The sequence below is a fragment of the Harmonia axyridis genome, chromosome 5, assembly GCF_914767665.1.
Source record: "Harmonia axyridis chromosome 5, icHarAxyr1.1, whole genome shotgun sequence".
Taxonomy (NCBI): Eukaryota; Metazoa; Arthropoda; class Insecta; order Coleoptera; family Coccinellidae; genus Harmonia; species Harmonia axyridis.
The window spans coordinates 2591162-2612588 of NC_059505.1; the positions used below are offsets into that span (position 1 = coordinate 2591162).

The following is a 21427-nucleotide window of genomic DNA, read 5'->3' on the forward strand; positions in this document are numbered from 1 at the left end:
TAGCGCCAATGAAGAAGTAGTCGCCGAAACTGAGTCCTATTTTGAAGCGAAAGACAAATCGTACTACCAAAATGGTATCGAAAAGTTGGAAGATCGCTATAATCGCTGTATCGCCCTCGAAGACAACTATGTTGAATAATAAAACCGAATTTTGCCAGAAAAATGTGTTTTACTATGGTAGACTGGGGACATTTCAATTGGCCTGTTACTTTTTCTAGAAAAACTTCTTTCCACCAGGTAATTTTTTTTGTGGGCCACTGGAAGTTTAGAAAAATGTAGAAGGAAACTTTGGTCCAGTACTACACTGGTTTCTTGTAGTTTTGTCGTATGTGCAACCGATTTCGAAAACAAAATTTCAATTCAACCTTCAGTGAATCTCAGAAAAATCCAAACTATTATAAAGATCTAGTAGATAGGCTGAGATGAATGAATTATTATAAGTTTCAGTACTTATTCAACCAATTTATAAAAAAAAATCATAAAGATTCGGTAAATTGGTATAATTGTCACAAAAAAGTAGGACTATAAGAAACACCCTGTATCGCGAAAACAGAGCGTTTGCTGGACCATGTTCATACTAGTTTTTTTTTTAATTAATTCAAGAAATCCCTCATCTTTATTTGTACTTCCAAATCAGGAATCTCCTATACATATACTTCTGTGGTCTCCAAATGCGCAATTGGCGAATAGATTCAGATTCCTCTTTTTTTTTTTGAGAAGTAATGTGTGTACAAACGAAAATTCCACATTAAAACCCATTTTCCCTCAAAGCGTGCACAACCCTTGGTGGTTTCGCACGGCTCGTTTCCCACTATCAGGAAAATTCGGCAAAGGAAATGAGACACGCAGAATTTTACACCAAATTAATTCAAGACCCAATTTCCCTTCAAGACGGTCTCCTAATTCTCGGTTTCGCAAACGTTCATTTCCTTTGATATTGCCGTAATTAATAAATAAATAATTCTAGGCACAGGAGAGGAAGTTCGAATGATACTAATGCTTGGTTTAATGGACATCCGCAAAAGAAGTTGAAAGCAGTAAACTAATTTGGAGGAATTAGTTGTACCAAGTGGAACAATCTTTTGTGTATGGATTTATGATTTAAAAACAATCCATCCCTCAAATAGGCACAGTTTACATTCGATAGTTGAGTTGAGTTCAATAGAAGAGAATATTGAAAAAGGGAGTCCACAATCCAAGCACTAAAAAAGAATACCGTCAAATGGTACACAGATGTTTCTAAAACCACGATTTCGACTGGCACAAAATCCCCACTATCGTTAGGCCGCTGTCCACATGTCTTTCATGCACATACACATTCTAAAGATGTGTGGAAATTAACATAGTGAGAAACCACCAAAAATGTGGTATAGCTATACATTCTGAAAGTTGAACTGAAATCAAAGCATTGAGCTCACATATCATCGATTCTAAGATGGTATTGAAGTACCGAAGGCAACCCAATGAAATGAGCAAGAAGTAACAAGTTCTATTTAGTCTGGGTTCCTGATCACTCGGGAATTAAAGGAAATTGAGAGGCCAAAATGCTTGCCAGAAAAGAAGCACAGACTACTTTCATTGTTCCAGAACCTTTCTGTATTATAGGTGGATATACCTTCAAGAAATAGTTTCAGGAGAAGGAAAAAAGAGAGACAAATACTCTGGCAGAATCTTCCTGGGTTGGATCATTTCAAAAAGTTTCTTCTCGACACTTTGATACAACGAGATCTATTATTATTATTATTCACTGAATCGAAGTCGTTGCAGCTCTATTAGCCTTCCAGGAACTGAAATCAAATTGATCTGTAGTTCTCAACCCTACCTATTCCTACAAACCCAGGGAGGCCATCGATGCTGTTTAAGAAACCTACGACATCCTTAGGAGTCTTGGCTATAACTTCGTGAGTATCCAGAAGTGACTTTTCCATATGGATGGTTGTTTCCACCACCTTTCCACAGAGCCTGCAGATCTCATCTTCTGACTTACCCATAAAGCAACTGGCCAGAGACAATAAAGTGACTCTACTATGGGAACCAGGGCACTGTGGGGTTGAAGGAAATGAAAAAGCCGATGAACTTTTTATCAAGGTTAACACCTGCTGGACCTGAGCCTTTCTGTGGGATAGGAAAAGACCAATATAAAGCTGCGATCTGGCTATGGGAGTTGAATAACAGGACAATCCACTGGACTAACACTCCTAGACTTGTTCAGGCGAAGCAATTAGTGACGATCTCACCTACCTACACCAAAAAGCTCTTGAAGCTGTCACGAGCCGAGCTTTGGGTGATGGTGGGACTGTTGACAAGGCACTGTCGGTACAAACATCATTTGTACCGAATGGGAAAGTCAGCAGACGAGATTTGCAGGCTCTGTGGATCAGAAGCAGAAACAGCTGAATACATGGTATGCAAGTGTCGAGAGCTGGCTGGCTTAAGAACCATTCATATGGGTAAGCCGGTCCTGGATACCACAGAGGTAACGGCCAAGGCCCCTAAGGAGGTTGTCAGTTTTATTAACGTCATTGACGACCTCCTTGGGTTTCCATGAATGAGTAGGGTAGAGAACAAAAGATCTACATGGTTGCAGTTCCCGGAAGACTTACCGAACCAAAACGACCTCAGTTCAAATAATAATAATAATACCCATGCGGTACAAAAGGTATTTGCATCGACAGTGTCCTGTCAGCAGTACCATCATTACGCGAAGCTAAGCTCTTGGTAGCTTCAGAAGCTTCCTAGTATAGGGCGGTGAAAGCATCACAAATTTTTTGGACGGAGCAAGACCCGGAGTGTTTCTCCAGAGGCTGTTTTTAATTGTCCCACTCCCATTGTTGGACCGCTGGCTTCTATTGGTCTTTTCCGAGCCCACAGAAGGGGTCAGGTCCAACAGGTGTTAACCTTGATGCCCTTTTGTGCAAGTACATTGGCTTTTTCGTTTCCTTCAATACTACAATGCCCCGCTACGAGATCTAAGAAGTATCAGGATCTTAGCAAGGATATGCTACACCTCCTTACTGGATTCCTTACGGCTCAGAAAGCACCTCAAGAGAATGAATCCAATAAAAAACAACGAATGCAGAATCTGCGAGAAGGAGGAAAAAACTCCAGATCATCCGGTGGCGGAATACCTCACTATCGCTAGACAACATAAAAATGCTTTGGAGAAGAGACATGTAGAAGTGAGGAAGTTACCTCCTTGAAGTCATACCAGATACTGGAGTTCCTCAAAACTCTGGAACTAGAGGGCAAGCTGTAAACAATGACAACTAATAGCTAGAACAGCCTAGCTGGAGGCACAATTGAATAAAAGGTCGCAGTGCAATGAAACCCTCTTTAAATCTAAATCTTCTGCATGTTCTTGCTATAGAAGAGAATAAACAATATTTATTATTCATTATTATAGAAACCAGAAATAATCGACAAGAGGCAACGTCAAAACGAAAAAAGGTATAATAAACAGGATGTTCCATTTGAATTATCGAATTTGTTAGTAACTCTAGATCTAAGCGGAAACACCAAAGGACTGATAATATTCTAAATCGATAGAACAGTGCTTCTTAACCAAGAAACCGAAATCTGACATCCTGTTGTCCGTTAAAGTCTAGAGTATCATCGATAGTGGTCCTCGGTGTATATGTTTATTACTCTGAGACCATTCAAAAGCCACGACTATAAGAATAACCATACATGAAACGAAATCTGAAAAAAAAGGAAACGAAACGTTCGAAAATAACGGAACATGCTCTCTCATCCTGGCCATTCTGTATGTGAAAGAGGCGCTCATTTGGACGTCGATTTGGGGATTTCAACTCGGAATCGGAACCCTAGAGAACAGTCGATAGAGGGAACGTTTTCAATAGCACAGATCGCGGTACAAGGTTTTCCACCTAATGGCGATTCATTCGATATCCGGGAATATCGCTTCTATACGATATGGCGATGTTCCCATTTTGCAAGCCGCAATTCCCATAATTATTGGGAAACGGCCGAATTCGGTTCGAAATTGGATGATATATGGCCAATTTGAACGCTAATACCGCCTGTTCTTCGCATCCATATCGGATTTTTACGTCTGATTTGAATTTTTGGTCGATTCGGAATTTTCCGATTGAATATGTCGTGTTGGAAGTCGAGCGATTATATTTGACGATGCTGTCGCGACGATAATGGTTGTTCCGGGATGCGTATTGGCATCCCGGAATTATACAATTCAAAAAATGGTTTTGATGGAAACATTGTATATTATTTTTTGACATTTCGTCGTCTCGATTTTCAGAATAAATCATGCATTAACTCAAACGGCCCACAGACAAGCAACTTAGTTGCCAACCAAGTTGCCAACTAAGTTTGCAACCTAGTTGGCAACTTGGAATACCAACCACCAACTAACCCACAGAAGAGCAACTTACTCGCCAACTTGAGAAGTTGGCAACTTGGTTGGTGACTAAGTTGCTCGTCTGTGGGCCCCATTACACTACCTCCCTTAACTTACCTGTGAGGAAATGTAGCCTGTTGGAAGCAATAAGAATATCTCTTAATAGTAATTTCCGTCCTGAAAACTGGATTGGACACATTTGGATACTGAATCAATTAGACTTAAAACTACTGGCAAAACCTTCAAATGTGATGCCAACTGTATGATGTAGTCCAATCTGGACGTCCAATTTTCGATGACTTTTTCCAACATTTGTGGACGTATATCGGCAATAACACGGCGAATGTTGTCTTCCAAATGGTCAAGGGTTTGTGGCTTATCCATATAGACCAATGACTTTACATAGCCCCACAGAAAGTAGTCTAGCGGTCTCAAATCACAAGATCTTGGGGGCCAATTCACAGGTCCAAAACGTGAAATTAGGCGGTCACCAAACGTGTCTTTCAATAAATCGATTGTGGCACGAGCTGTGTGACATGTTGCGCCGTCTTGTTGGAACCACAGCTCCTGGACATCATGGTTGTTCAATTCAGGAATGAAAAAATTAGTTATCATAGCTCTATACCGATCACCATTGACTGTAACGTTCTGGCCATCATCGTTTTTGAAGAAGTACGGACCAATGATTCCACCAGCCCATAAAGCGTACCAAACAGTCAGTTTCTCTGGATGTAACGGTGTTTCGACATACAAATGCGGCTGTTTTGTTTGTTGACGTAGCCATTCAACCAGAAGTGCGCTTCATCGCTAAACAAAATAAAATGGACGTAGTGCGCGATACGTATTCCGCACAGAACCATTATTTTCGAAATAAAATTGCACCATTTGCAAGCGTTGTTCAGGCGTGAGTCTATTCATGATGAATTGCCAAACCAAACTGAGAATAAATCACTTGACAGCTGTTAAATCGGTCGCCATGTTGAATAGAAATGCCAACTAAAAGTTATATACCTCGAAAAAAACACCCGTTACAAATTATTAAATGGTTTTATCGAAATCATTGCGTATTTGTGAATAATGATGAGAAGAATTTATGAACGACATTATCAATTCAAAATAGAATCAATATTCGAGGTATAGTAGACAAATTTGAATGTGAATTTCCTTTACATGGTACAAGATAAAGAAATGAACGTAAACAAAAGAATATTGATTCAGTATCAACAGGTGAAAGAGAAAATCCAAAATTATCCAAAAATATTTGTCGAACATGAAAAAGAGCCACAGTGGTAAAAAAAAATGGTTATTACTCTTTGTTAAAATCGAAGATGTTGAATGTGAAATTCGTAATATCAAAAATCCATGTGCATATTCTGGCAAAAATATCAACGAACATTCCACATTTCAACATAACCAAACGCGCGTTTCTACTCGACCCTACAAAACGACAGATGTTGCGAAAGCCGTTGTTTTCTTTTTCTTCCCCTGTACGGCCTCATTAGGAGCAAAACCGTGGCAATTCTTCTTGATTTTCCGGTTCACCACCGGCCATAGTTCATTTGGGCTTTCGTTGTGCGGTTGACGCCGGAGAAAGGATTGCCGCAATATCAGCTGAATTTCCAACAAAATTGACCTATCCAGTTCCCCAAAGTGTTATAATAAACCTAATCGAGGTTCCGGTATGCCTCGTTAGCCTGCTTATAACTACTGAACACTCGGAAAATGGAATTATTTTCATAGATGGCAGAGTATTAAATTCCTCTATGAAGCGCTATTTGACATAGCGTTTCGCTAACCATATATTTCTGGATATTGACACTATGAAAATTTTTTGACAGTTCTAACAACCAATCAAATGTTGTCATTTTGTTTCATATGGATCAAATTCACCCAATCATGTGAACATTACACTGAATATTTTCATATGCATCAAAATGACCCGATAATTTCGCATTCCAGCGTGTTTTCTTTGGAAAACTGCATTCGGTCATTTTCATTTTCATTGAATGTAGGATCCAGTTATTGTTCCCTGTAAGTAATTGGAATGGTCAACAGGATGCTTGGAGACCTATCAGTTTCTTCAAGTGTCGAGGGCATGACAGTTTCAATGAATTTACAGGTAACGAATTGTTATTGTACATATAATGTAAAAAGGATGTGTAATTCTTCGGGGTGTCGAATATGTGTCATGTCGGTTGTAAATCTTAAGAGATTTACTGGGGTTGGGAAAGTTCGAAGACAACACGGTTGTACCAGATGTGTCACATCTGGGTATCACGTTGTAGTCCTTCGAGAATATTCGATTTCCAGGAATCCGCGAAGATCTTTGTGAGCGGTACGGCAAAGCTCTTATTGGACTAGGGTATGGTACTTTCCCTAAGGGTGTGGTCAAGCCGAAAGAAGGGAGGTCGATATTCGAGACAGGGTAAGTTCCAATCGGCAGAGAGTCAGTTCAAGGCAAGTCTAAGACGAGTCAATTTCGGTCAACTTAAGACGTAAGACGAAAAGACGGTTCACGGACTAGATTAAGACGAGTCGCGAACGAGTTAGAGACGAAACGACCGAAAACTTGAAGTACGACGAAGACGTGATAAACGAAGACGTTTCGAGTAATCAACAAACGAGTTGAAAACGAAATTCAGTACCGTAGTGAGAAACTTGTAATTAAGACATAATTAGGATCTTCTCAATACTGAGTTTGTACTGTATAAGTGTGGCTTTATAAATAGATGTATATAGGTAATTGAAAAGAGTTTAATTATTACAAATCCGACAATGTCACGAAGAAGAAGACGAAAGGAAGGTAATCGAATCATACCTCTAGACGATCGATTAACCAAGCCTACATGAATATTACATATTACAAATAGGGATTCACTGCTAGGCTTGATTTTCAAGTTACTCAAGTCAAGTAGTTACTTATCAAGTACTAGAATCATATCATGCTACTTGTTTTTTTTTGCGATTTTAGTGTGTAGTGTCACATCAATAAAAAAATGATGAAATGAGAAGGAAACTTGCAAAAAACACTTTTATTTATTAAACTCTTTGAATAAAAGAACAGAAAATATCAACTTTTTTTGAAATGAAAACATAAATTAAATCACTACAAATCAAAACAAAATAAAAAATAGATTAAAATAAAAATTAATATTGAAAAACTTCCAGGCTTTGTTTGATTTCAGAATATTCCATCCAGAATCTAAGACACATGAGGTATCTTATAGATTTGTCACCTAATCTTTTGAGGGTTTTTGCAACTATGAGACCAGCTCTGGAAAATTGTCTTTCAACAGGAGATGAAGATGATGGCGTTAATAAAAAATCCTTGGCCATTTGGTCAAGTTTGGAAAGATATTTCTGAAACTACCGAAATCTACCAATAGATTTCATAGAAATGTGAGAAAACTACTAAAAAAGTCACACTGGCGAATGCTTCAGTCTTTCGGCGCTCGAAGATTCCCTTTATTTAGTCTAAGCGCGCACGAGATTGCAGAAATATATGTCGTGCGACGCGTGCATATCAAGCTCAAGTAATATCAAGTAGCTTGATATCAAGTCAAGCAATAAATATCTAAAATCAAGTCAACCAACAGTGATTGAATAAAACTCATGTTGTAGAGTGATGAACAAAAGTCTTTTTGAAGTGATAGTCTATTGTTGGATGTTTTCGAAGATGTTGAACCTCTAAAGAATACCATCAAAAGATTCATAAGTCTTACTACTTAATCCTTGAGTAAAAATTCATCAACACAAAAAATGTTGGTGTAAACATCTAACGAGACATCTGTCACAAAAAAAAACCTTGAAATCTCCCGATGAAAACATCGAATTACAATCCAACGCGAATTAGCACTTGACATCCCCTCTTTTTAATTAAGGTGCATTCTTCAGTTATTGATTCAATTGGCTACTGGAAAAGGGGATGTCAATATTAACATCTTGTTTCGTTTGTTCCCGAGCGTTCACATCGCTGTATGAAAGTTCGCCCCCAGGATTTTTCATATCGAAAATTGGCTGCGTTGTAGGCTCGTCCTTAATTGAAAATAACTTCATTGGGAGATTGGCAGCACAAAAGCGATTATACGGTGGAAAGTGGATATATTATATTATGCATGGATTGAACTGGAAATTCAATAATGAATTCGAATTGGAAAATTCTGCTATTTTGTCAGAACGGTCATGGTTAGAGTGCCTGTGTTAAAATGCGAACATTTTTTTTACGTCATATTTTCTCGAACTTCATGAAAGTTACTATTTTTAAATCTCTTTCGAAACTCAAATTGAACTCCTGAGAGCTAGTTTATTCCAATGGACAACATTAATTAATGCATCAGAGTGGTACGAATTCAATTTTAATATATTCTCTCTATTCGAAATTTGATTAAAATTGACCAACAACTCGTTTCACTTCAAAACCAATAATTATTGCTATAATGAATTCAGTATTAATAATATATTGGATTCAATCATTCTCTTCCTAGGCTAATATACAGGGTTTTCCAATAAGAGGTTTCACATTGAAAAGCCCGTTATCTAGGCAGCCGTCACTTTTGAAACTGTCATTTTCCGACACTTGATAAGTAAAAACTACGCCATTACTATAAATGGAACGATACAAACTAGAGCAACGCGTTGAAATGATTAAAATTCACTATAACAATGGTGAAAATGTTGCAGTCTCAGTTCACAAAACTAAAGCACTTTTAGGTAGTCGTGAAGCATCTTTTTTGCAAACAATTAAGAAACTGGGAAAATTTTAGCTATTGGGACAAGTTAATGATGTGAAGATTCAAAACCATGTGCTTCGCTCGTGAACAACTGAGAATATTGCTGTTGTAGCCTAATAGGCTACAGGTTTGTAGATTCGAGATATTGGTATGACAATTTACGTGTAATGGCCCTAAAAAAGTAGACACTACACTACCCTTAACTGAGAATAACAATTTCAATACGTCGGAATATTTTATTGTGAACTATTCCAAACATATACTTACTAACAAAAAAACCTGAATACACAACAGGAGCTGTTTAAATTTTAATTTAGGATAAATGACTGAAATTTGTAGCAAAAAATGAAGGGTTTACAATTTTTCTTAATAAATTTGATAATGATTATCTATACACTCCCCAACACGTCTCGACATTGATCCTATAAGATGGTATATATCTTCTTGAGGGATACTATCCCAAGCTACATGTACTTCATGTCTCAGAGGTGTAAATTTCCAAGCCTTCTACCCATGATGTCTCAAACAAGCTCTATGGGTGAAAGATCGGGGAATCTGGGCGGCCATAGCGAGAGATTGCCATAGGTCGCTTCAAACTGACTCTGGCAACATGAGGTAGGTCGTTTTTTTTTGGAATATTGGATTTTCGAGCTGGTTAAGATAAGGGAGAACAAATGGCACCACTATTTCTCAAAGGTAACGCAGCACTGTCACGTTACCTCGAATGAAGATTAAAGGTGACCTACTTGCATATGCAATAGCATACCATATCATAACGCCTACTGTCCGGTGTACATGACACTCAACATCAAACTGAGGTTCACGTCTTTCTCCTCGACATCGTCTAACCCTTCTCCGGCCATCATGTGCACCCAAGGAGAATCGAGATTCATCAGAAAAGACGACCTGATGTCATTCCACATTCCAATGTTGACGTTCTCTGCAAAAAAACTTATCCGGCGGTAATTCGTTGGACAGTTACAGGATGGCCTTGTTCTCCTTAACACTCATCAGCCAAAGATCGAATTGTCGCAAACAGGTTTCTAATGGCCATAAGTCTGAGACGTCGATCTTGAACTTCATTTGTGCCCCTTCGAAGTTTGGTGCCTCCTCTTCTTTGATTTAGAGCATTATCAAACCACGCTTGACAACATCTCAAAACAGTAGTTGGATTTCTTTTCGTAGAATTAGAGATTTTTCGAAATGACAACCCCTCCTCACGAAGACCATAAATTCGACCTCTATCAAATTCACTTAGCTGGCGATAAATTCCGTGTACACATGCTCTAGGCATTTTAACAACAACAAAACATCGACTTTGGATCTCCTCGAACAGCTGGTTTGTTGTAAATTTTAAAAAAACTTGCAAAAAACGACTACAATATTTAAGTAACAAGAATTGTTTACATGAAAAAACCTTTACGATTTTTTCTCCAAATTCAATAATTTACTCCTTGCTGAACTATCTATAATTTACCAAAAAAAAAATTTAAATTTAAACAGCTCCTTCTGGGTGTTGCAGTTTTTTCGTCAGTTAGTAAATATCACAACAATTAAAAAACAACGAAGCACTGAAGTGAAGACGAATGCTTTTAACATTTCTTGATGAAAATACTACAGGTAAGTGCTGAAATATATACCTATTAACTTTCATCCACAATTATACAAAAGGGAAAAATTGCCAAGATATAAAAGAAAAACATTACACCAAATCCACCAATTCCCCACAATACAATATGATTGTTCAGTCTTCCTCAAAAAAATCCTTCACAAAAAGCTCCAATCTATTTCTCGGTAATTCTTTACTTTAACGCCCCCTCGTATTTTTCACTTTTCTGTTATTTTTCTTTGAAAATGTGCATTTTACAATGATTCTTGATGGTTTTCGATGATGGCAAACAAGTATTTTTGCTGATTTGTTGAACGGGATAGGGAGTGAACAGGGGTGCTGGGTGGGTAAGAATTTTTGAAGAAACGTTCTACAAATTTTATTCAAAAATATTTAAACGTAACCTAACATAACCATAACCTAACATAACCATAACCAAACCTTATATAACTGCACATTTGTGATTCTGTAAATTGATGACGTCATTCTCAAAAACAATTTTAAAAAATTCTACAATTTTTATTAAAAAAAAATTAAACGTAACCTAACATAACCATAACCTAACATAACCATAACCTAACATAACCATAACCTAACCTAATATAACTACACACTTGTAATTCTGCTGTTTGATGACGTTGTTCTCAGAAATGAAATAATTCAAAAATTAAAAAAAAAATATCTAAAGTAAATGTAATTCAGCATAAAAACTAGTTCGCAATCATTAATTACCAACAAAAAATAATTCCTAAACCTTAAGTCAGCAACAAAATGAAAGAAGCCCACAACATCAGTTTACCGTCCAGCACCAATACAATATCAATGAATATTTCCCTCCTGTCAAAAATTCTAAGTATATGGAGAACAATTATCGAAAATTACAGCATCAAAATGACAGGATAATTTTGCATTCCAGCATGTTTTCTTTGAAAAACTGCATGAGTTCATTTTCATTTTTGGAGAAAGAGCCCTCCACCTTCGGTGTCGGGCTCTTTCTCCAAAAATGAAAATGAACTCATGCAGTTTTTATGACAACACACAGTCATGCAAAATTATCGGTGATTTTGATGCACTTGTGCAATTACTTACGATAGCAAACAAGAAGAATTGCACTTGGCACGTCCTCTTTTTGGCACGAAAATCACCTTACGGCATCTAAACAGATTTCTTTCAAAGTCCGCAGATACTCTTGACTGGCATTTTTCGCATAAAGAGTGACACGACAACACCCCATGAGCTATAAGGAATAGCCGCGCCACAACTTCATTCGAAATATGCTGGTTGAACTAAAATTTCGTGAAGGAACATTCTCTGCAGACGTTATAGCCACAACTCTGTACAACAGGCTGTAGATCAACCATTTCAATCTGCAAATGATTAAAAAAAAAAAAATATTCATGCGAACTTATCCGAAAGAACAATATTTCAAGATAAAAAATTTCTTAATTTACTTACATTTTGAATTTGAGCTTTAAAAATAGGAAATCACTTCTAAGAAATTAAAATTTCTAATTTATTTTCAAATCTGAATTTCAATTTTTTTAAATAACCATGGATATTAAAATATGAAGCGACGGCCTACTCAATATCTTTTTCTATATATAGTTATAGAATAATATTAACCAATTATAACTATAATGGCATGTGCGCCAGTAGAAATTTTTCTCAGAGGGGGGCAAAATGAAAAATATTGAAAAACGAAAAGGCGTCCATGATTGTCATTGAAAACCGGAAAAATGTTAAGAAGTATGATTTATTGTTAATTTAAAGGTCTTGTGTATTTTGTGCTAAATTTGATGGTGAAAAATATGAACATAGATATTCATAGAAAATATAAATTAGTTGTCATCAGAATATCAGACACGTATTAAGTAAGTGTTATTGAAATAGCAATTTTCTTCATCGATTATCTCGAGAACTATTTATTTGCCAGTGCTCTTATTGAAAATATAGCATGAAAACATCATAACGAATCACTATACGAAATATTATCAAAATTGGGGAGGGGGCGTTAAAGTAAAGATTAACCTTCTGCATCTATATCCAACTTTGTCCAGGAAGCCCCAGCCAGACTTGAGACAGAGTAAAACACTTTTCCCCCTAAATCGAAGGGATAAAACATGAATACAGGTAGTTAGTGAATCTAGACGAGTCTCAGTAATCCCAGGAAGTGTGGAGAAGGAAGGGGAAGAAGCACTAAGCTGACCGGGAAGAACTAAATCCAGATCGATGCATTTCGGACATAAAACTAAGTGTCATGGAATTCGGGATCCTGGAGGAAGCCACAAAAAAGCATCCCTATACGCGAGGGTGGCGTTTTCGCTGGGACCCTAAGGCCTTTACGTTTATGACGTATATACGTACGTGTATTATGGGGAATGAGATAATTTGGACATACATCAAATGGTCCTTTTTTACGGTCGATGTATGGACCTTTTCGTATTTATGAGGAGAGGGCAGCATGTTTTCACCTTTGAAAAATGGTCTTTTGTACGTGAGACAGTTGTGATTCTAGCCTTCGAAAATCAGGGATCAGGGTGAAGACTATTGTATGCAATAAAAATCCCAACTTACGTACAGAGTTTTAGTTTTTATTTCTAGAAAAATTTCAAATCGTTGCAAATTCTGGATATTTTCCTTTTACATTTATTTAAAAGAAACAGCCTGAATATTTTATTTTTATTTTGTTGGGTTAATTGAGAGTGTTAAGGCTTACAGAGGAAGAAGAAGAATCCTGTGATTCTACTCGATGCTTTCTCCCACCATGGTCCCACCACGAGAGAGGGCTTTCAGCAATTCAGTATTCACCCAGTAATATTCAGTGAGTCAGTAACTCAATATTCATCATTCATCATTACATATTCAAGTATTCAATCACTTGTTATTCACAAATTATTACTATTATAACATTATAGTTATATACAGTGTTTGTTAACATATTAAACAAGTAAAAATCATAAGTATTTTCCTTCATCCAAAATCAAGCATAAACACCACATGGTCCTTCGAAGCCGAATCAATACATTCATAAAAACGTTCATGGTCCTTCGAAGCCGAATTTAAATATATCAATCATACATTCGTTCAGAGAGGTTTCCAAAAATCTATAAGGTGTACAACTTCGCTTCCGCCATTTTGCAATAGATGACTGTAGCAGTAAGTGGTAGTCGAAATAAATAGATTGTAGATGTCATACAATGAGCTCAGGTATTCGTAAACATAACGCCATCGAAATATTAGTCTATTTGTGTCTGCATAATAAAGTTATTCCCGATTAAACATGCCAGCTTGCAAACCAAATTCTCGTCATTTGCGGGAGTTTTCAATTTTCTGCTTCAATATGAAGGAATCTGCGGCTGAGGCTAATCAAATACTCTCAAATACCTATGGTGAGGAAGCTATTAGTGAAAGAACGCTTCAAGAACGGTGATTTTGACGTCGAAGTACAGTATTGAGGTGGAAGAGATAAGATGCAGAATTGGAGGCATTGCTTGATCTAGACTCGTGTCAAACTCAACAAGAATTGGGAGAATCATTGGCAGTGACGCAAGAAGCCATTTTAAAATGCCTGAAAGTCATGGGAATGATTCAGCAACAAGGAAATTGGGTGCCGCACGAGTTTAAGCCTAGATATTTTGAACGGCGTTTGTTTGCTTGTGAACAGCTGCTTGCAATGCAAAGACGGAAAGGATTTCTGCTTCGCAATATGACTGAAAACGAAAAATAGGTTCATTACGATAATCCAAAGCGGAGAAAATCATGGGGACATCCCGGCCAAACCGAATATTAACGGTTCTAAGGCCATGCTCAGTATTTGGTGGGAATCGTTTTGGTTCTTATTAATAAAGATTCTATAAACTGTTAAAAGCATCACAAAAAAGTAGGAGTACAAGAAACACCCTGTATCTCGAAATTGCGAACCCATGTATAGGACATTTTATTCTTGAAATTATTCAAGGAATCTCTCATTTTACTTCGTACGTCCAATTTAGGAACACCCTGTATGAGAGTAGAACAACCGAATAGTTATCAAAACAGTGCTATTATTTCGAGTAATTTTTTGTTCAAACTTCGTTATCACACCCTTCTTTCTCACTTTACAGATATAAGTAAAAAAGAAAAAAAAAGTTCTACACCCTTGCCTATAATTTTCCATATAGACTCTTCAGAAAAGAAATAATAATTTTACTTTTCCAAATGAATTCCAAATTTCCCTAATGCTGAACTTACGATATTCAAGTAAAATCTGTTGTATTTAAGGACTTAACGCCACCTACCTTTTCTTCCTCGAACTGTTCTGCCTCCCCGTCGGTCTGTAGACCCCTAGTGACGGTAATTCTAGCCTCCACCGTCCGCGGCAGCACTGGCGAGGCAGGGGGAGAGGAATCCTGTGTTGTTGTATCGGAACTGTCATGGCGGATGAACTGTATCCTGCCAGCCTCGACGCATATATTTGGCGTTAGAGGGTAGCACTGAGGGCTGAAAATCAACACAAGGGGATGAGTGAAACAGTACCCTAAACATTGAAATAGGAGAATAGTTTAAAATCATATTTGTATTTTGTGACAATTCTATGAAATTTAGAAATACATTGAAATCTGGAAGTTATTATTATAATCAATACATGGCTAATATTATTCCATTATTTGGACTGTTTATTCGAAGTGAAGAGGTAGGAGATAAAAGTGATAACAATCAAATTAATTCACTAAGGAAGCCCTTTATCCTGCAAACTAGCTGTCTACACTTGTGCCCAAAAGTGTCTTAAAAGAAACCTTGAAGGGGCGCGTATTGACATCACTACCGACAGCCAGGCCTCGCTGAGGTCCTTGGAATCATGTATCCAGGGGTCTCTACTGATATGGGAGAGCCGTAATACCATAAAGCATTCGGCCAGAGGTAATAAAGTAACTCTACTATGGTTACCAGGCCATTGCGGTATTGGAGGAAACGAAAAAGCCGATGAACTTGCATAAAGGGCAACAAGCTTAACACCTGTTGGTCCTGAGCTCTTCTGTGGGCTTGGAAAATAGTAATACAAGACAGCGGTGCCACAATGGGAGTGAGACAATAGGAAAACCCTCTGGAGGAATACTCCAGGTCTTGCTCAGGCAAAGAAATTTGTGGTGTTTTCACCGACCCATACCACAAAGCTGCTGAAGCCATCACGAGCTGAGCTCCGGGTAATGGTGGGACTGCTGACAGGATGCTATCGGTGCTAATACCTTTTGTATCGCATGAGTAAGACAGCAGATGAGATCTGCAGGCTCTGTGGCAAGGAGGTAGAAACAGCCAAACACGTAGTGTACAAATGCACGGAGCTGACTGGCCTAAGAACCACTCTTATGTGAAAGTCAGTTCTGGATACTCAATAAGTAATAGCCAAGGCTCCCTAGGATGTCATCGTTTTTATTAACAGCATCGACAGCCTCCCTGGGTTTGTATGAATAGGTAGGGTTAAGAACAAAAGATCAAATTGGTCGCAGTTCCTGGCAGGCTAACAGAGCCGTAACAACCCCAATTCAGTGAAATAATAATAATTCACCAAATGTACAATCAAAAAGAAAAACTTGAATTAATTGAAGAAGGCATACAGTCAGAAGGTTTTCACTATTGGGAAACTCATGTTGAGTACACCTCACCAATTCTATTGAATTATTCAGAACTTTTCGAGAAAATATTTCCAAAACCAACTATGCAATTCACAAAAATCGAGTACATTTTTTCTGTTATTCGATATGCACATTACAAAAATTATTACAACTACTAAACAAAATGACAAGAGCAAATAGAGATACAACAATTATGAAACCATACGTACAAAAGCAATATCTTTGAAGTAATCTTCACAGGAGGATTATGAAATCCCCAATGATAAAAAGTTCAAAACGCTTAATAAGAAATCATTAATAGACTTGTGAACCATGCAGTATTAATAAGTATTTAAGTTCTGATTTTCAAAGCTGAGCGTTTATTTCTTATATAGTTTCTTTTGTTGTACTGGCGTATTTTCTCTTCAATGTCTTGTTTGATTATGGAAAAATAATATTATTATCAGAAACCCTTTGAAATAACTCACCTTCTGGGGTCACAATCGAAGGCCCCCCAACATTGAGTAGGGCTAGTATTGGAATCCAAGCTGGCCCTTTTCGGATATGGTGGGGGGCTCGAGTTGATATCACCGCATAAAGGGTGTGCCTTCTCTTCCAACAATGGATGGACTTGTCTCACTGAAGGAACAAGACGTGAACCCTTCTCGCATATAGAATTATCCAGATTGGAGTCGGTGTTGATCCGAGGTGTGCTGGACCTGAAAAAAAATTGCTTCGAATGAGAAACTGAAGTTTTATGTTATAGTGGAGAGACAATGATTCTTTGTGGCTGGGTATTCTTCGCCAGTATATGGTAATGCCACTCCATCAATACTGAACTGATATTTCAGCCAACTAAGGAGCAATTTAATAACATGAAGGTCTGGGAAATTAATCTCAAATTTTGCTGTTTTTCACTACAATTCAATTCAATTAATAGGCCTATGAGCGGTCTTCCAGACAAGATGATAACAAAAACTAGCATCGAGAAAACCTCCACTGCAAGTAGGAAAGAAGATTCGGAAAGGGAGTCCACAATTCCAGTTCTCAAAAAGAAGACCATCAAATGGTACACAGGTGGTTCTAAAACCAAAATGCTCACTATCGTTACGCCGCTGTCCAAGTGTCTTTCAGGCAGTGATACTTGCAATGGAATAATGTGGAGGAACCTAGTAAGAAACTTCAGAAATTTGATATAGCGATACATCCTGACAGTCAGGCTGCAATCGAAGCATTGAGCTCACATAGCATCGATTCTAAGATGGTATTGTAGTGTCGAAGTAACCTCATTCAATATCAAGGTCTGTTTAGTTTAGGTTTTCTATCCATGAGGAATCAAAGGAAATGATGAAGTGAACACACTTGCCAGAAAAGGAGCATACTCTCTTTTCATTGGTCCAGAAGCTTCCTCTGGTATAGGTAACCTGGTGGAATCTTCCTGGGTTGAATCATTCCAAAAAGTTTTTAGGAAACTTTGATACTGCGAGGTTTGAGAAGTATCTAGATCTTAGTAAGAATATGATACACCTCCTCACTGAATTTCTTGCATGGCATTGCTACCTCAGGAAACACCTCATGAGGATGAGGCTAGCTGAAAACGACGAGTGCAGATTCTGCAGGGAGAAGGAAGAAACTCGGAATCATCTGTTGAAGGAATATCTAGCCATCGCTAGCCAACGCAAAGAATGCTTCTGAAAAAAGACTTGTAGAAGTGAGGAAGTGTACTTCTCGAGACCACCCCAGATACTGGTGGCGCGCAATAAAACCCTCCTTGAAACTACAATCTACAACATAGCAACATGAAAGTCTGGGAAAGGAATGTTGAATTTTACTGTTTTCCAATGCCGACTGTTTTTTTAGCCCTTTTGGAGATATCTCAGAAGCTGAAAAATTATAGATAAGTACAGAAATGTTAATTTTTCAACGAATATCTAACGAAAATGTGATTTAGAATTCGTGACTTTTTTGATTGAGCAATTTAACAATTTTTAACTTTGTTGAATGGTGTATTTTCCCATGATTGAATCGCCTGACCTACTGAACAGAAATGACATAAGAGAAGTAAAAAATTATATACAGTGTTGCTATTATCACCACCTATAGAAAAACTATCTACTTCAGATTAGAATGTTTCAAGGTAATATAAGATATTGCAAGATTCATTCCGAAAAGCAAGACGATGTAACTGTTTGTTTGAGTTAAATGAAATAATACCCAAAAGTTTTTTATCATTTATTCGATAACAAAAATATTTATAAACATGAAAACATTCTCAAAATAAATATTCTTCAAAAAAAGAATAAAAATATTAGAATATTATCAGTATGTTACTTAGTCTAGTAAAAATTGAAAAGTTCAACGAAGTTAGATTTTCACAGGTGAAAGATTCCAGCCAATATTGTGAGGAGGACTTATATATCTTCAAATTAAGAATTTTGGGGTTTTCCTCTCATCTCACTTATTTCTGCCTCTGAAACTATTTGACAAAGTTGCATCCTTATTTCCGCCTGTGTCACCCTAGAAAGAGTTTTCACCGTCCTCGCCATACTCAAGTAAAACATATCAACAGCGTCATATTCAGTATATCTTTTTTCTTGATGTTGCATCTGTCGAAGTTCCACATTTTTTTTCATGATCTGCATCATCTCATCAGCAGGATCTAGATTTCTATATGATTTCGATTTAGAAGTACAAAGTCGTTTTGCTGGAATTCCTTCGTGTTCTAATGAAGATGAAGATCTTTCCAGTTCTTTGAAATTAGGCGTCTCTTGTGTATCGTCATCAGATGGTTTGTCGGAAAAGTCTTCCGAATTCGATTTTTCCTCTGATTTCTCTGGGTTGATATGTGCTTGTCTCGATTCCATGAATGGTGTTAAGAACGCCATCTCTTTTTCGTATTTCCATGGAGTTATTATAGAGGTTGCTTGGCCACTTTTGAGTATTCGTCTTTTTTTGGCAGATGAAAAAGCGTTTCGTAATTTTGTCCATGAGGCTTTCACTGAATCGACTGTAAAAAATTTACCAGAAATTAATGAATTAGTGAGTAATTATGAAGAAAATTCTTATTTCATGAAAATAATTGTACAGGGCATTCCTGAATTGAAAGTTAATCGGAAAATGAGAGATTCTTTGGATAATTTTAAGAAAAAAAAAGTCCTATAAACATGGACCCGCAAACGTTTCCGTTTTGCAGAAAAAATATCACCCTGTTGATTTCCATTCAAAATTAGCATAGTACATGATGAAAACTTCAAATTGGAATGTCTATTGCAAATTTAAGTTGAATATCTTGTGAAGGGAAGTTGCTATGAAAAAAACCTTGAAAAAAATCAAACTTTACCCAGTATCTCGAGAACAAAGCGTTTAAGGCCCCATGTGCATTTTTTCTTAAAATGACCTTTTCACTCTTATAAGATCACCAAAGATATGCCATTGTTACAACCTTTTACAGCTTTTCCGTTTAAAAAAGTTTATTGTGGAACTATCATAAAACTATCCCATCACACTTGGTAAACAATATATAATAATCAGAGAGTGCAGTCTACGTAAAAATTACTGAATTGTTTCTGGGCGAACAAATTGTTTTGTGATAGTTTAATGATGCGGCTTTAATAAACTTACTCAAACGGCAAAGCTGTAAAATGTTGTAAATACGGTATATCTTTGGCGAACCTATACCAACTATTTAGGAACACCTTCTACAAATAACAAACATAAAAGAGTGATACAGTATTCACCTCAGAGTTATAAACATAGATAGAAGGAGCATATGTCATTTTCAGTAAGCAAATTTTATCCCCAACGTGAACTATCAAATTTGACATGAAGCGCGCGGAAATTAAAACATATCAGTGATACGATATTTCACTCAATTCGCGAGTTTCTCCACAAAGAACGCACTTTTTATGTCCCATAGTGAATCAATGTTTTATATCAACTCAAAATATATTGAGATGAATACCTAAATACATCAGGAATTCAGAAAACAAACTTCAAGCGCGCCAAACGACGTGAAACAACCGATGACACTAGGAGAGCAAAAGTTGCCACATCTTGAATTTCAGCAGGTAGATACAGAAAATAATAAATATTCTGCTTATTATAAATTCGACAATTAGGAAAAATATCGGATTCCAAATATTCAAATTTGCATATTCAATTGGAAATAACTCAAATAAATATATTTCATTCAATATTATATACATTCATAACAATATATAAAATTGTGGATTCGAAAATATATCACAATCCGACAACGTAATCTAACCATGTTGGGGACATGTAAAAATTGCGTATACTCCCTCTATCTATGTTTATTACTCTATGGTATCCACTCAATATTTCCGAAATCGAATAGGTTTAAATCGAAATGACAATTACCAGATTCATTAAACAGATATGCAATTTCTTCCCAGGCCTCCTGTCTCATGGTAAGGTCCCTGTAAAATTGGGATGTCACGTCATAAAGACAAGGACGTTCTCGTATCTCCTCAATCAGCCGAGCAGCCTGGACCTCCATTGTACCAACAACCAACAACGTGCACTAAACTGAACTGGCTTTACAGTTCACAGCCACGCGACGTGTTGCAACGTCAAGACGCGTTCCCACGACAATATGAAGCTACCCGATTGGATGGCATTGTGTGGGTCTGCATTGCGTGGTGACACAGCCGATGAGCGATACCGTGATTTCTGAATCACGTTATGAAACGTTATCGTTATTTTCTGTTATCCGTGGAATTGAAGCGTGACGTGATCACTGATTAGGAATCGATTTCGCTTACGTTCTGTGTTATGATCAATATTCGTATGAATCGCCCAAATCTTAACTCGACTTGGTGATACAAAAAATATGAGGCCGATTGAAAAGTCCCCGGTCTGATGCACAGATGGCGGTGCTAGTATTAAATCTATATGATTTTTAGCTAGTACCAACCTTCAAACGATACGTTTTGAAATTTGAAAGCAGTCCGACCATTAGTTTGTGAGATATTGCGTTGTGAGTGTAGCTACTTTTGTTATTTGAAAAAAGATGGAAAAAAAAGAATTGCGTGTTCTCACGAAACATTGGTTTTTTAAGGGGAAAAATACAGTTGAAGCTTGATGAAGAGTTTCCGGGGTC

The 21427-nt window shown here is 37.2% G+C and overlaps 2 protein-coding genes across 7 annotated transcripts in view; both read right to left on the reverse strand.

Annotated features, from left to right (window-relative positions):
* LOC123679719 overlaps positions 1-21427 on the reverse strand; it is a 278857-nt gene that overhangs the window by 158031 nt on the left and 99399 nt on the right. For all 6 annotated transcript variants that reach the window (XM_045617148.1, XM_045617146.1, XM_045617144.1 and 3 more), the window contains exons 2-3: positions 16794-17024; positions 14992-15193 (exon numbers count right to left, since the gene is read on the reverse strand). In XM_045617148.1, coding sequence (XP_045473104.1) covers positions 14992-15193; positions 16794-17024 — 433 coding nt within the window. The remainder of the gene's footprint in view (positions 1-14991; positions 15194-16793; positions 17025-21427) is intronic.
* Positions 18701-20857, reverse strand: LOC123679723. Its single transcript, XM_045617154.1, has 2 exons — positions 20686-20857; positions 18701-19312 (listed from the first exon to the last, which is right to left on the reverse strand). The coding sequence occupies exons 1-2, from the start codon at positions 20822-20824 to the stop codon at positions 18732-18734; spliced, it is 720 nt and encodes a 239-aa protein (XP_045473110.1). The 5' UTR covers positions 20825-20857; the 3' UTR covers positions 18701-18731.

Bases quoted from the DNA above. Each gene is read 5' to 3' on its own strand.
- LOC123679723 (XM_045617154.1), bottom strand. From the start codon at position 20,824: ATGGAGGTCCAGGCTGCTCGGCTGATTGAGGAGATACGAGAACGTCCT. The intron at 19,313-20,685 runs GTAATTGTCATT...AATTTTTTACAG, and splicing joins ATATCTGTTTAATGAATCTG to TCGATTCAGTGAAAGCCTCA.